A 14,911-nucleotide genomic window follows, 5' to 3' on the forward strand; every position below is an offset into this window, starting at 1 on the left:
ACACATGGACTCCTAGCCTCAGTTTCCAGGATCTTTTTCACTGCCTTGACCCCCCCAGCTAGCAAGAGGGAGGCCCTTTCCCTGGAGCCAGGGTGGTTGCTCAGGGACTTAGCAGTCAGCAGAGAGAGCTGGAGCAGGAATGCACACCTGCAAAAATGAGGGGATGTCAAGCAGTGACCTCAAGGTCAGGACCTAGTTGGAAGTAGCTCTGACACATCCACAGCAGCCCGTGGCTGCCTGATCTATCCCTACCTGATCTCCCAGCTGCCCTGTGCAATCCTGGGTACTCCAGAAACTCCACTTCTAGCAGCCCTCAGTCATCCCTTCTGGGCAGGGCTGACCTCAGGAACCCTAGCTTTTGTTGGGACCAACATGGGATGAGGAAATACTGACTCCAGGTTCCCAAGCCCCACAGTGGTCTGTGGGCTCCCTTCTTCCCTGAAGGCAACCCTGAGTGTCCTCCCAAGAAAGAGATCCCAGAATTTAAAGTGTGACTTGCAAACTAGTTTACAGGCAAACTGGACTCACCTGTGGCTCCGCAGTCTAAGGGGGAAAATTGGGGCAACTGAGTGTCGTTGGAACAAATAAAGTCTTCCTTAAGTCCCATGTTTATTATACCCCAGCAGAGCTCCCTCCCGACTGAGGCCATCCACTGGCGTGTTACTAATATACGTTTATGAAGCAGCGTCTGCACACCTGGGGAGAATTTGCAAAGAGAAAGGTCATGTTCCCTTCCCCCCAGAAACTCATGGGATGGGGACAAGCAAAGGGAGAGGGTTACTGGAAAGTTCAGGGGCAGATAAGGGAGGCCTTCCTCAAGAGGTCACCTGTGGGTGGAAATCCTCGAGTGAATGAGAGGGAAAGGCAAAGCTAGGGGAAGGAAGGGCAGGAGGTGCCACGGGGTACATGCGGGAGATGATGGGGCAAAGCAGGCAGGGACCAAGTCACCGCACATCTGGTGACGCGGGGAAACAGCTCTCGCCCTTCAGGGAACATCCAGGCTCTTCCTGGGGAAGAGGCGGCGGGGGGTGGGGGCGGCGCATTTGCCCCTTCGTTCGGAGTTTCCAATGCATTTAATGGGTTGGTCCGCTCTTCTGTCTCCAGCTAAGCGCCATGTGGTGGGATCTGCTGGTGCTGCTGCTGCTGCCGTGGACGGCACCGCGCCCGAGCCGGGCGGGGCCTCTCCAGAAGGTCCCAGTTTTCCAGCTCACTCACCAGAGCCCCTGGGGGAGCGGGGCCGGCAACGCCACGGTCTCGCCCTGCGAAGGGCTCTCCGCCGCGGGAGTCACGACCCTGACCCTCACGAACCGCAGCCTGGAGCGCCTGCCGGGCTGCCTGCCGCGCGCGCTGCACAGGCTCGATGGCAGCCACAACCTGCTGCGCGCCCTGAGCGCGCCCGAGCTCGGTCACCTGCCGCGGCTGCAGGTGCTGACGCTGCGCCACAACCGCATCGCCGCGCTGCGCTGGGGCCCCGGCGCGCCCGCGGGACTGCACACGCTCGACCTCAGCTACAACCTGCTGGAAGCCCTGCCGCCGTGCTCCGGGCCCGTGCTGCCCGGCCTCCGAACGCTGGCGCTGGCCGGGAACCCGCTGCGGGCGCTGCAGACCGGAGCCTTCGCCTGCTTCCCCGCGCTGCGCCTGCTCAACCTGTCCTGCACCGCGCTGGGCCGCGGCGACCACGCTGGCATCGCCGACGCTGCCTTCGCGGGGGCTGGTGGCGCGCCCCTGGCTGCGCTCGAGGTCCTGGATCTCAGCGGCACGTTCCTCCGGCGCGGTGAGTGCGGGCGCCGGGTGTCGAGCCCGAGGGGCTGGCGATCTGGGGAGAAAGGGCTGTGAACTTCCTCGAGGGGCGCTGCCCCTGGCGCCTGCTCACAAGACCACTCAAAAAGACCCGCCCCGAGCCGAGGGCACCCTGTTCGAAGCGCCGCACCAGGCTTCACTCCTTGAGTTCCAAGAGGTGGGGACTATTATCTCCGTTCTGCATGTGAGGGAACCAGGGCACAGAGAAAGAGGAATGGCTGGCCCGCAGCCTCCCAGGTCATTAGCGGTGCCTCCACATCCGAACCCAAGCGTTCTGGGTCCAGAGCCCACACTTTTAGCCTCTCTGTTCTGCTCCCCAGCAGAGCTGGTCAATGCTTGTAGAATGGGGAGTGGATGCAGCGCTTTGGGGCTGATGAATGGAAGAACTTGGTGCCAAACATTTAGTTAACGTGAAGCACCTGATGCTCAGAGGATGCATTCATTGATTTCTATTCAGTTGGCTAAAACTCTTTCTGTGAATGTTGAATCCTTCAATAAGACACAGGAGGGAGGTGAGAATACCTGTTTTCCTGTACTTGGCATGTTCTGACTCTGATTCACAAGGTTGGTGTTATTTTTTAAAAAACACTTCTCATCTACACAGTAAGTCCCCTACATACGAAGGAGTTCTGTTCCTAGAACATGCTCGTAAGTCCAATTTGTTGGTAAGCCCAACAAAGTCAGTCTAGGTACCCAGCTAACACAATCGGCTATATAGTACTGTACTGTAATAGGTTTATAATACTTTTCACACAAATAATACATAAAAAACAAACACAAAAAATAAAACATTTTTAATCTTACAGTACACTACCTTGAAAAGTACAGTAGTACAGTACAACAGCTGGCACACAGGGGCTGGCACCGAGTGAACAGGCAAGAAGAGTTACTGACTGGAGGAGGGAGAGGAGGTGGGAGATGGTAGAGCTGGAGAATCGTCAGCAATAGGAGATGGAGGGTGAGCTGCAATTTCACTCACGCCTGATGTTGATGGCACAGGTTCTGGTTCCTTGCTGGATTCAATTCTATCTACCCTCTTAAAACAAAAATCCAGTGATATCTGGGTATTAGCTCTTTTTTTTCTTATCATAGATGACATGGTAGCACTGGATTGCATTCTGAATGGCTGCTGCAACCTTCATGTACTGTTCTACATTCCAGCCCTGTGCCTCAAAAACTAACAGCGCCTCCTCAAATAGAACTAACTTACATGATTGGACATGCGAATGCATGTTCGCATCTTTGAAAGTTCACAACTTGAATGTTCGTATGTAGGGGACTTACTATAATCACCTGTTCCACCACCGACAAGAGAACAAAGAAAAGGAAACAGAAGAAGGGGCACGTTCTCCATTTACTAGGAGAGCCACAAAATGAGGTTTCTGGGCCTCCTCCTACCTCACTCCTCCTCTCCTTCCTTACATTCCTCAAAGATTTCCCTTGCTCCTAGTAGCCATCAGAGTAAAGGCTGGGGTACTTCTGTGAGGGGTTTAACAAGAGGGTGGGGCAACAGTGGACTTGGAGACAGTGTCCTGGGGTCAAGCCCCACCCTGTCCCTTCCCCACCATGTGGCCTTTCGCCAGGCATTGTGCTCTGGGGCCTCAGCCACCTGGGGCTGGAAAAGGAATAACTGGTCATCTCCGAGGGCCCTTCCAGCTGAAATGGCTCATGCTTCTGAGATTCCCAAAGCTGCCCACTGTACCCATGCTCTGCAATGACCTTCACCACTCACCTTGTCACTCTCATTGTTTCCTTAATCCCGTGCCAGCCTCCTGGGTTTATGCCTTCCCAGGTAGTGGGCAGCTTCCCCTCTGTGTTTCAGTTCAGTCAGGATGGATCAGAGACCTGCCGAAGCTCACGTCCCTCTACCTAAGGAAGATGCCCAGGCTGAACAGCCTGGAGGGGGACATTTTCAAGGTGACCCCTGACCTGCAGCAGCTGGATTGTCAAGATTCACCAGCACTTACCTCTGTCCATACACACATCTTTCAAGACACGCCTCTCCTACAGGTCCTTCATTTCCAGAAGTAAGTGTTCCTGAAGCACGTGACTGATTTTTGCCCATTACACTAAGTTGAATAGGCATAACTATTTTATAGGATAAACCAGACCTTACTTTGCCTTCCACTGCTCCTTCAAGGCCTCGCTGGGGTCTTGTTCCTCCGCATCCTTCGGGTGATATGGTGGGCACATCCTAGAGAGTCCATCCAGCCTAAAAATCAAGCAAATCAGTCCTGTCCAGAGTAATGTTAAAACTTCAAACTCTCATGCATGTTAAGTTTCCTTTAAGCCCAGGATGAGAAACTTGCAGTGGGAAGAGGAGTTGAGGGCATCAGGGTCTTCTCTATTTCTCCAACCACCTGCTTCCCCATGTGTTTATGCAAGTCAGCAGCCCCTTCCAGGGCTTGAGCAGGTCCTACTTGCATTGGGACCTGGGGATGGTGCCGTCTGGCCCAGTGGATGTCCCAAGTGTCTATATCCACCCTCCTTTCCAAGAGCAACTACTGTTCTGACTTCTAGCAGGAAGGGCAACGTCCCTTTGAAGATGATCCCAGGCCACCTCCTTTCCTGTGGGCCCACAACTGGGCCCTGGGAAGCAAGCACTGTTGCCCCACCATCACTCTCAATGTAGCTACTTCTCTTTTTTCTCTGCTAGCTCCAGAGTACTCACTTTGGGGCTTATCACAAGGGAAAAGGACATAGAACATGCAGAGCACTTAGCTCAGTGCCTGGCACATTGTGTGTGCTCTATAACATTAGTTAAGATCATCATGGTGGTTGTGATGAAGGTGATATAATGATGACAGTGATGGCGATAATGGTAACTCTGATGATGGTGAACTGGTGATAGGATGGTAATGGTGATGACGATGGTGGCAGTGGTGATGATGTGGATGACAGTGATATCATCTCTGGCTCAGACTCCTCTTTTGAGCTTCAGACTGATGCAGCATTATTTAAGGTTATCAGATACGGAACCAAACTGCCTGGGCTCAATCCTGACTTCACCTACCACTTACTAGCTATGTGAGTTGGGGCAAGTTACCTAATGCTTCTGTGGCTCAGTTTCCTCGTCTGTGAAATGGGGATAATGATCAAATCCTCCCCCACTGCATTGTTGTGAGAGGAAATGTTTTGAGATGTGCCTATAACAGCACCTGGCACAGAACAGGAGGTTTGTATTATTACTACTGGGCATCTCCACTGGATGTCTCATAGGTCTTTCAGGATCTAGCACACAACTAGATACATGAGCCTGGAAATCATGGAAGGCCTGGGCTGGAGATCCCTGACTGAGCACCTTCAGCACAGAGATGGTGGAGGAGGCATCAGGTGATGACGGTGGATGCTGATGGGGATAGTGGTGAAGGCACCAGTAACAATGATGCTGTTGAGGGCAATGGTGGTGTTGATGATGACAGCATGGCCCTTGCTTTCAGGGAGTGCACAGTTCTGTAGGCAGCGGACATCTGCCAATTGTCATGATATGCTGGGATCAGTAACAGAGGCACACACCATGTACCGTGCTGTAAGGCAAGTGGGGTTAACGATCAGCTCCAGCAGACTGGAAGAACATAATTGATCCATATCTTCAACGGTGAGTCCAAACTCACCAGGTGGAAAAGGCAACCTAGACCCCAAGAAAAGCAGGCATACCTGGGTCAGAAGTGGTGGCTGCTTCCTCTCCCTACGCTTCTCAGTTCGCTGCAATCTGACCACCCACTTCAGCTTCATGATTGAATGGGACCAGTGGCATTTCAGCTGCTACATCCAGTGGACACTTCTCTATCCATTGAGCCCCTTGTTGAGTCTTTCCCCCTCTTGACACGCTCTCCTTGTCCTCAGGATGTTGCCCTGGTGCTTCTCCATCCTTTCTGGATAGGCCTTCTTAAGGTCATTGGCTATTTCCACTTCTTAAAACTTTTTGGCATGCCATTTCTCACCCTACATGCTTCCTCTAGCATTGTCCCCACCCCCTTGTCTGATGCCGTAGGATTTGGCAAAATGTGGGGTGTTGGTGACATTCATTCTCAGTGAGGCCAGATGGGAATGGGTTGAAGAGTCAGTGCAGGTGTAGATGGATCTTAAGGTTGGCTCCCCAGTTACCAGGTCCAGTCTGGTCTCCATTCCCAATAGCTCCTGTGCCAGCCCTTCCTACCTGCCCTGCAGGGCAGCTTGATATCAAGTTCTCATCATTCCCTACCCCAATAACCAAGAGCCTTCTAATCGGTGATTCCACCTTCAGAGACCCACATGTTAGTGCAGGAAGTCTCAAACGTTTCTGTGCCATGGACTCCTGTGGCATTCTGTGAAGCCTATGGGCCTTTCTCAGAAGAATGTTCTGATATACATAAAGTAGGGTATGTACGTAGGATTCCAAAGAAACCAATTATAGTTAACAAAATATTTTTTAATGTGTGTTTTAGGAATATATGAGTGTGGGGTGTGCTTCTTTATTTAACACCATAAATAACAAAATCCAGCAGCAGGTCCAATAACTTCCATAATTTTGATGATTATAAATGACAGAAAACTACTGAAAAGTGATATGGAAATATCTGTGATTTGTTGGTGATTCACCTGTGATTTGCTGCCTTCTTTTGCCACTGTAGCAAATGGTAAATTTCAGTTAGAGGTTTGTGAAAGTAAAGAAGTAATATTCTCCATCCAAGTTCACAGACCCTGTCTCCAAGGTCTTCAGGTTAAGAACCCTTGTAACCCAGTCACCATATTCAGCCAAGAGGTCTGTCTAAATTGTAATCTGATTGAGTCTTAAGCCAAATGAAAACCTTTCCATGCTTTCCGTGGCTGGAGGGAAAGGTTTAACTCTCTGGCTGGCTCAGCCCAGGCCCCCACTGTACCCCACTGTGCTCCAGCTGGGGGAGGAGCCACTCCCAGAAGGCTGGGAGCTCTCAAGCCTCTGAAGCTCATTAAATGCCCGCTCCCCTGCTGGACCCTCTTCCCTTCTCAGCCCACCTTGCTTCTGGCTCTCCTTAGCTCACCCACAGCCTCCCCTGGGAGGCTATCTGTGATAGATGCTGGGGGACGTGTGCGTGCCCTGGCACAGCCAGCACCCTCTGAAGAGGGGATGGCACCCTCCTGGCTGCTCTGCCAACCCAGCATGCCCAACGCCATCCACAGTCCTCTCCGACAACACTACATGCAGGAGGGAGACGCCTTTGGCAATATAGCAGCAAAAAAAGAGAAAAGGGATTGTTTAGAGGGCAAGGGGAAACTTCTTCCACACTAGGGCTCTGTCAGTTCAGATGCAGAGAACACCTAGGTGCCATCATGCGTCAGGACATGATGCAGGGTCTCCCTCAGCATGCGGATGGCAAATGCAGCTTGTCTTTATCATATGCAGGTTGCACTGGATGGCAGAAAGGGCTGTCAGATAAGGAAAAGACTCCTTTTCCTTATTTATAAAATGAGTGAAATATTGGGAATTCCCTGGTGGTCCAGTGGTTAGGAGTTGGCGCTCTCACTGCCGGGGCCCAGGTTCAATTCCTGGTCAGGGAGCTAAGATCCCGCAAGTACAGCCAAAAAAAAAAAGAGTGAAATATTATCTACCTCATGATCAATGAGATAATGTTACCTGAACCACTAAGCAATGTTACTTCCCCCAAAATATGGTAATCATTTTCCTTTCCCCTTCAGGCAAAAAGAAAAATATTTCTTTTGAAAGATGAAGTGCTAAGTAAACTCCCATCCTAAGATTTCTACTCTATCTCTGTGAATCCTGCTAAAAGCAAGCATTTGCATATATATATACACATATATGTGGGCAAAGCTTAAGTTTCAATATAAATGGCACACACATATATTCAGTGCTCCACAGGGGACAACTGTCAGGTGCCCACTGGCCAGGAGTGTTAGAGCAGATCTGGGTGGTAGGTCCTTCCTTGCCCAGAACATCTGCATCTCCCCCAGAGCAGGAGGAGAAGGTGGATGTTTCCCAGGCAGATGGAGAAAAGCCAGCCTTTGATCAGAAGAAGCCTGTAGATAGAGTGTAACTCCTGTTGCTCATGATGCTCAGATTATAACTGAGAACATGTACAAGAGGCCAGGAGACTCCAGGAGTTGAGATAGTTGAGGCCAAACGCTCAGTGAGGCTCTGGGCAGAAAACGCAGAAAACCAGGAGAGGACCTGCCATTGCTAGGTGTGGTACATTGTTTTCAAAAATGGCCCTGGTAATTCCTCCCATCCCTGTAGACACACCCCTTTGCAATGTACTTTACAGCTCCTCCCATCAGGAAGTAGAGTCTGTTCTCCACCCCTTGAAGCTGGGCATGGCCACGTGACTTCTTTAGGCCAGAGGGACATTAGCAAATGTTATATAAGCAGAGACAAAAGCAGATGAGCAAGTTGGGGCTCGCCCTCTCTTGCTGGTGGGGACTGGTCTACCACCATGTGCACAAGCCTGAGCTAGCCTCCTGGGTGAGTGGTCCCGGCAAACCCAGCTGAGGCTCCATATAGGGAGGCCATCCTAGATCTTTCGGGCCCAGCTGAGCTGGCCCAGACCATAAAAATCACTGAGTCAACCCACAGAATCATGAAAAAGAATAAATATTTATTATTTTAAGCTAAGTTAGCAAGCGCTAACTGATACACTTCAGTGAGGCATCTTCCAAAGGACTGGTGTTGAGTGCCATCAGATGCAGTTCAACTGCAATAGTATACGTTCAAGAGTGTTCTCACTGGGCTTCCCTGGTGGGGCAGTGAGTGAGAGTCCGCCTGCCGATGCAGGGGACACGGGTTTGTGCCCCGGTCCGGGAAGATCCCACATGCCACAGAGCGGCTGGGCCCATGAGCCATGGCCGCTGAGCCTGCGCATCTGGAGCCTGTGCTCCGCAACGGGAGAGGCCACAACAGTGAAAGGCCCTCGTACCACAAAAAAAAAAAAAAAGTGCTCTCACTAATTAAGAACTTGTGACTGGTCTATGATAACAATATCTTACTTTTTAAAAAAATATATATTTTATTTTATTACTTATTTATTTTGGCTGTGTTGGGTCTTTGTTGCTGTGGGCGGGCTTTCTCTAGTTGCGGCCAGCAGGGCTGCTCTTCCTTGCAGTGTGTGGGCTTCTCATTGTGGTGGCTTCTCTTGTTGTGGAGCACGGGCTCTAGAGCACAAGCTCAGTAGTTGTGGCGCACGGGCTTAGTTACTCTGCAGCATGTGGGATCTCCCTAGACCAGGGCTCGAACCAGTGTCCCCTGCATTGGCAGGCAGATTCTTAACCACTGTGCCACCAGGGAAATCCAACAATATCTTACTTGTGTAGAGATTTATATTTATAAACACTTTCATCATCACAGACTCTTTTTGATATAACCAGCAGGGAGGATTGTCTCCATTTGTTATGAGGGGTGATACTGACTGGGTTAGGTTTGTATCCCTACAGATGAAAAAAAAAAAAAATCCAAGGTTATTAAGAGTTTGCTCAAAGCAATATCATCTAGCACCTAACAGAATGGATTTCCCATAACACCACCGTGGCTCTCTGGGTATAGTTTTGACCTGATTGTAAAAGACTGACTTAATAGATTTTTGTGCATTTCAGCTGCAACTTGAGTTCCTTCCCTCCTTGGAACCTGCATTCCTCCCAGGTCCTGTCCATCAACCTCTTTGGTAATCCCCTCACTTGCAGCTGTGAGTTGTCCTGGCTCCTCATGGATGCAAAGAGGATTGTCCTAAGCAGGTAACACATTTACAAAGCAGATGACTGAGGGGTGAGGGCCTGCCCTCCGGACCTGAAGTTCTCACAGCTCATATCTTGCTCACGTAACCATGCTGGACAGGTTGGCAGTGCTGGGTGGGGCAGCCATTCCCCGTGTAGTCACACTCAAGAACCCAGGACATAGAGGCTCTACTTCCCTTCCAGTCAGCCAGAGGGGCAGAGAGCGTGGAGGACCCCCGACTCAGGAGGTTTTAATGGGCCAGGCCAGGAGGTGGAGCTCACTACCGTCACTCACATCCCATTGGCCAGATGTCACTTAGCAGGTCACGCCTACTACAAGGGAGGCTGGGAAATGTAGTCTAGCTGTGTGCCCGCTAGGAAAAGAAAGTAGGCGAAGTAAAGAGCTAGCTTGTCTCTGCTAAAGCGGAGTTATCATTGCTTATTTTACAAACGAGCGAATTGGGGCCCAAGGAAGAGAGGTACTTGCTTAGATTCACGTAGCCGCTGGGTGGAGGAGGCAGGATCTATACCGTCTTCCAAAACTGTGCTCTTAACCACTGGGCCCCACTGAGTCCCCCAAATGGGGCCTGGCCTCTAAGTCCAGGGCCAGTGGGCTTATAGAGCTCTCTTGTGAGACAGGAGAAAAAGAATTCCTATGGAGACTTCCCATTGGCTGCTGGCTGGAAGAGTTGTTTTGCAATGGGGAGCCATGCCCAGGCTGGCCACCAGGAGAGGATGGGGGCTAGGGACACCTCCGGTCTTGAGCACCCTCAAACCACCTCCACCAGCTAATCTGTTCTCCTTGCAGCTCACTTTGAGAGCCCTGTCCTGTGGGGTTCTTTTCTCACCTCTCACACAAGCCTGGATATCAAGTGGGGCTCAGTCTGCCCCCCTGACCCCTTCATGTTGCCTCTGGCACCCAGGCCCTTTGCAGTGAAGGGTCTTGCTCTGGTATGAATGAAAAGGTTGAGAGTACTTACTACTGTTGATTCTGGCTGTTACTTAACCTCTTTGTGTTTCTACCTCCTCATCTGTAAAATGGGGATAATAGTGCCTACCTCATGAGGTAGTGCAGACTAGATTGGTTTATACAGTGAAGTGTTAGCAACAGTCCCTAGCATGCAGCAAGCACTCAAAAAATGTTAGCTAGTATGAGTATTGTTACTAGTACTCACCACTAGGAAGCAGACAGGTGAGAATAAAATGGCAGACCACACTTAGAGCATCTGGACTGCCCTTCACCGGGCTCACCCTGGGTTTTGGCTCTGCATTTACTAGCCACGCTATCTTGGGCAGTTAGTCCCTCTTTCTGAGTTCCCATTTTCTTCTCTGCACAATGGGAGTGATGAGGGGAGCCTCCTACACAGGTTGCCCTGAAGGTCACTGGCGTGACCCACGTTGCATGTGTACCACATGGTACCTGTCAGATGTGTCACAAGGCTTAGGAGAGGGATTATCTGCACTGAGGACTCAAAGCCCAGCACAGAAGCAGCCCTGATGCCAAATACCTTCTAACCAATTGGCCTCCCCTCTAGGGCAGCAGACACTGTGTGCACACCAGCTGCAGGATCCAGTGGCACCTTCTCAGCCCCTCTTTTGCTGTCCCAGCTGCCAAGTGTGTGCCATTCGGACCAAAACACCACCTTCCTTGATTCCAACCCACCCTCCTCAGTCTTCTCCACCCACACACCATCTACACAGGGTCCCTCCACCCTGCGGAGAACAGTCCCCTCTACCCAATGTGCGGGAGGCCGACAGAGTGTCACCAAGGTGCCCTCCCTCCCTGTGGATCCCCCCACACAAGCGGCGGGGCCACGGCACAGCCTTGCCGAGGATGGGGCCGTTCCCTCCACTACTGTCTCTCCAGCAGGTTCCAGCAACTCTGGCAACCCACCTAGGGCTGCGAGCACAGCCGGGACAGAGCAACAAGAAGAACATGCTGCTCAGCTTGTCCTGGAACCTACTGTCTCAGCTGCCTCCACCCCATGGGCCAGCAAACACCCTGGTCTCTCCCCTACCTCCCGGAACCCAGAGAGCACGCCTCAGCCCGCCCGGGGGACACGGGCCACCCCGCGGGCTCCCCACCCGCCTCCTTCCGAGGGCGGGATTCCGGTCCTGCTGCTGGACGACTCCAGTGAGGAGGAGGAAGAGAGCGGGAAGGAGGAGGTGGGGGCGCCGGCCCGGGATGAGCCCTGCGATTACCACCCCTGCAGGCACCTCCAGACGCCGTGCGCAGAGCTGCAGCGGCGCTGGCGGTGCCGGTGCCCCGGCCTCAGCGGGGAAGACACCCTCCCGGACCCCCCCAAACTGCAGGCGGTGGCCGAGACCACTGACACGTCGGCGCTAGTGCGCTGGTGCGCTCCCAACTCGGTGGTGCGCGCCTACCAGATTCGCTACGCGCCCGAGGGCCGGCCAGGGAACCAGTCGGTGGTGGGGGACGTCTGCGCCACCGCGCGCCAGCACGCCCTGCACGGGCTGTCGCCGGCCACCGCCTATCGCGTGTGCGTCCTGGCGGCCAACGGCGCGGGACTGAGCCGGCGCGGGGCGTGCGCCACCTTCAGCACCGGGCGCAGCCCAGCGCTCCTCGTGGCCGGGCTGGGTGCCGCGGGCGGCCTGCTGCTAGTCAGCACCGCGCTGCTGGCCGCCGGCCTCTGCCAACGGGGCCGGACGCCACGCTCCCCTTACCGCCGTACGCAGCTGCTGGCCTACCGCAACCCCGCCTTCGCCGCCGAACCCGCGCCGCCGACCCCGGCCTCGCTCCCGCGGGCGCGCGATCGCTGAGCACCCGCCGCGTGCGCGAGGAGAAGGCGGTACCCGGTCCCGAACGGCCGGTCGGCCCCGAGCGTCTCTCCCTCGGGCGAGGCCCGCGCTCCTCAGGCACACGTGGCACTCCCCGCGCTGAGTTCCTCATTCCCGGGAACCTCTCTGCCTTCCCTTCCTGCTGCTTCTCTCTGTTCCCAGAAACGTGATGGTTCATGCTGCCGGGCATCCCTGTGTGTGGTTTTATTGGGGTTTTTCAGCAGTCAGTGCCCCTCAACGTCCGGTAGAATAATTAGAATTGTGTGTGGAATTAGGAAGAGAGAAAACAAATGGCGCAATGCGGCCGCTTTTCTCATATTGGAAGCGACATCCTCAGGTCATTTCAGAGAAGTTCCCTCATGGTCAAGCTCTGGTAAGGGTCCTGTTATTAAAGGGAACGACTCCAGTGGATTCTCAACCTGAGAACCGGTTATGTTCCCTGAGGCTTTGCGGGTTCATTAGTTCATTTCAGGGTACAGTAGCAGGTGTGCTTCTAGCTTTAAACTGCAGTCTTTAGGGAACATCTGTGAAACACGGGGAAGGCTGTCCTTTCAAACTCGGTTTTTGCTGCATTTCACCTATGTGAACTCCTTTTTTAAGGAAGCATAATAATTAATAAGCTCACTTTCAGGAAACTTTTTTTTTTTTTCCGGTACGCAGGCCTCTCACTGTTGTGGCCTCTCCAGTTGCGGAGCACCGGCTCTGGACGCGCAGGCTCAGCGGCCATGGCTCACGGGCCCAGCCGCTCTGTGGCATGTGGGATCTTCCCCGGACCGGGGCACGAACCCGCGTCCCCTGCATCGGCAGGCGGACTCTCAACCACTGCGCCACCAGGGAGGCCCCAGGAAACTTTTTTTTTTAAGAGAGAGAAGAAATAAAAGGAAAACCTCAAGGCTCTGGCAAGAGGCCAAAGCATTTCTCTGCTCAAATTGCATCAAACAAACCTTTTTTGTATGATTCGTATCTGACTGTGGGCTACGTCTCACTACACCTTTTTTTTTACTTCTATACAAACTTAGGGGGGAAAGTGACTTTATTAAATTAAAATGGGGGTCATATACCTAGATTTTAATTTTCTACGTTAGCATTTATGTAAGTTTCCTGTGGCCACCGTAACAGGTTACCACAAACTGGGTGGCTTAAAACAACAGAAGTTAATTCTCCTACTGGTCAGGCCAGAAATCCGCAGTCAAGGTATTAGCAGGGTTGGTTCCTTCTGGAGACTGAGGGAGAACTATTCCACGCCGGCCCCCCTCCCCCCACTGCCCCCACCCCTCCACCCGTGTCTGGTGGAAGCCAGCAATCCTTGGGTTCCTGGGCTTACAGGTGCATCACTCATCCATGCCTCCTTGTCTTGTGACAGTCTCTGTCTCATGTGTCTAAACACCTCCCCCCTTTTTCCATTCTTTTCTCCAGGCTTACTGATATATAATTGACATATAACATTGTTTAAGGTATACAATGCAATGATTTGATACTCCTATATATCGAGAAATAATTAAAATAAGGTTAGTGAACACGTCTGTCACCTCATATAGTTATCTTGTGTGTGTATATGAGTGTATGTGTGGTGAGAACTTTTAAGATCTTAGCTACTTTCTAATAGTACGGTATTGCTAACTGTAGTTATCATGAACTTGTAACTGGAAGTTTGTACCATTTGACCACCTTCACCCATTCCCCACCCCACCCCCCACCCTTAGGGACCACCAATCAACTGAGTTGCTTTTTTTAGATTTCACACATGAGATCCTACTGAATTTGTCTTTCTCTTTTTTCCGTTAGTATAATGCCCTCAGGGTCCATCCATGTTGTTCCAAATTGCAAGATCTCTTTCTTTTTTATGGTTGAATAATATTCCATTGTATATTTATTTTTTCTTTATCCATTCATCCAGTGACACTTAGGTTGTTTCCATGTCTTGATTACTGTAAATAATGCTACAATGAACATGGAGGTGAAAATATCTCTTCAAGATAATGATCTTATTTCCTTTGGATATGTACCCAGAAGTCAAATTTCCCTCTTCATATAAGGACACTAGGCAGTGGCTTAAGGCTCACCCAAATCCTGTATGACCATCCTAACTTGATTACGTCTGCAAAGACCCTATATCCAAATAGTCACATTCACAAGTATTGGGGTTAGAACTTGAACAATATCTTTGAAGCACAATTCAACCCACAACAGCATTTTACTTCTATTCCAAGAAAAAAAATCAAGTTTGATTCCCATGTATCTTTTGTTTCCATGACATGCTGCAGCACAAAAACCATGCTGCAGAAACTAAGCATATCCAAGTTTGACCTGAATAACTGAACTGTATTTCTAGGTGAAGTTTTGAAAAGGCTTCCCAAAATTCTGAGGTGGATCCCTAGTTTCATCAAATATGTAACCAAGAGAAATAAGACTGATTTAAAAGATACCTACCAGCTCCAAATTTAAAATTGCAAGGCAGAAGTCCTAAACATAAAAGCCCTCAGGAATGTAGTTAAATTATCCCAATGCCTTTTTTAGTTTAATATCAAGATTGAGGGACCTTCCCTTGTGGTCCAGTGGTTAAGACTCCACACTCCCAATGCAGGGGGCCCAGGTTCGATCCCTGGTCGGTGAACTATGATCCCACATACCG

The 14,911-nt window shown here is 51.4% G+C and overlaps 1 protein-coding gene across 1 annotated transcript; it reads left to right on the forward strand.

Annotated features, from left to right (window-relative positions):
* Positions 1-1,113: 1,113 nt before the first annotated feature.
* On the forward strand, positions 1,114-12,261 carry LRRN4 (leucine rich repeat neuronal 4; the record flags this gene model as incomplete). The annotated part of the gene is made up of 4 exons (XM_082857803.1): positions 1,114-1,774; positions 3,623-3,827; positions 9,364-9,501; positions 11,016-12,261. 4 exons carry the CDS (start codon positions 1,114-1,116, stop codon positions 12,259-12,261), a joined length of 2,250 nt encoding a protein of 749 aa, XP_082713929.1.
* Positions 12,262-14,911: the final 2,650 nt, after the last annotated feature.

Source organism: Leucopleurus acutus, assembly GCF_964270905.1.
Source record: "Leucopleurus acutus genome assembly, chromosome: 16".
NCBI classification, from domain to species: Eukaryota; Metazoa; Chordata; class Mammalia; order Artiodactyla; family Delphinidae; genus Leucopleurus; species Leucopleurus acutus.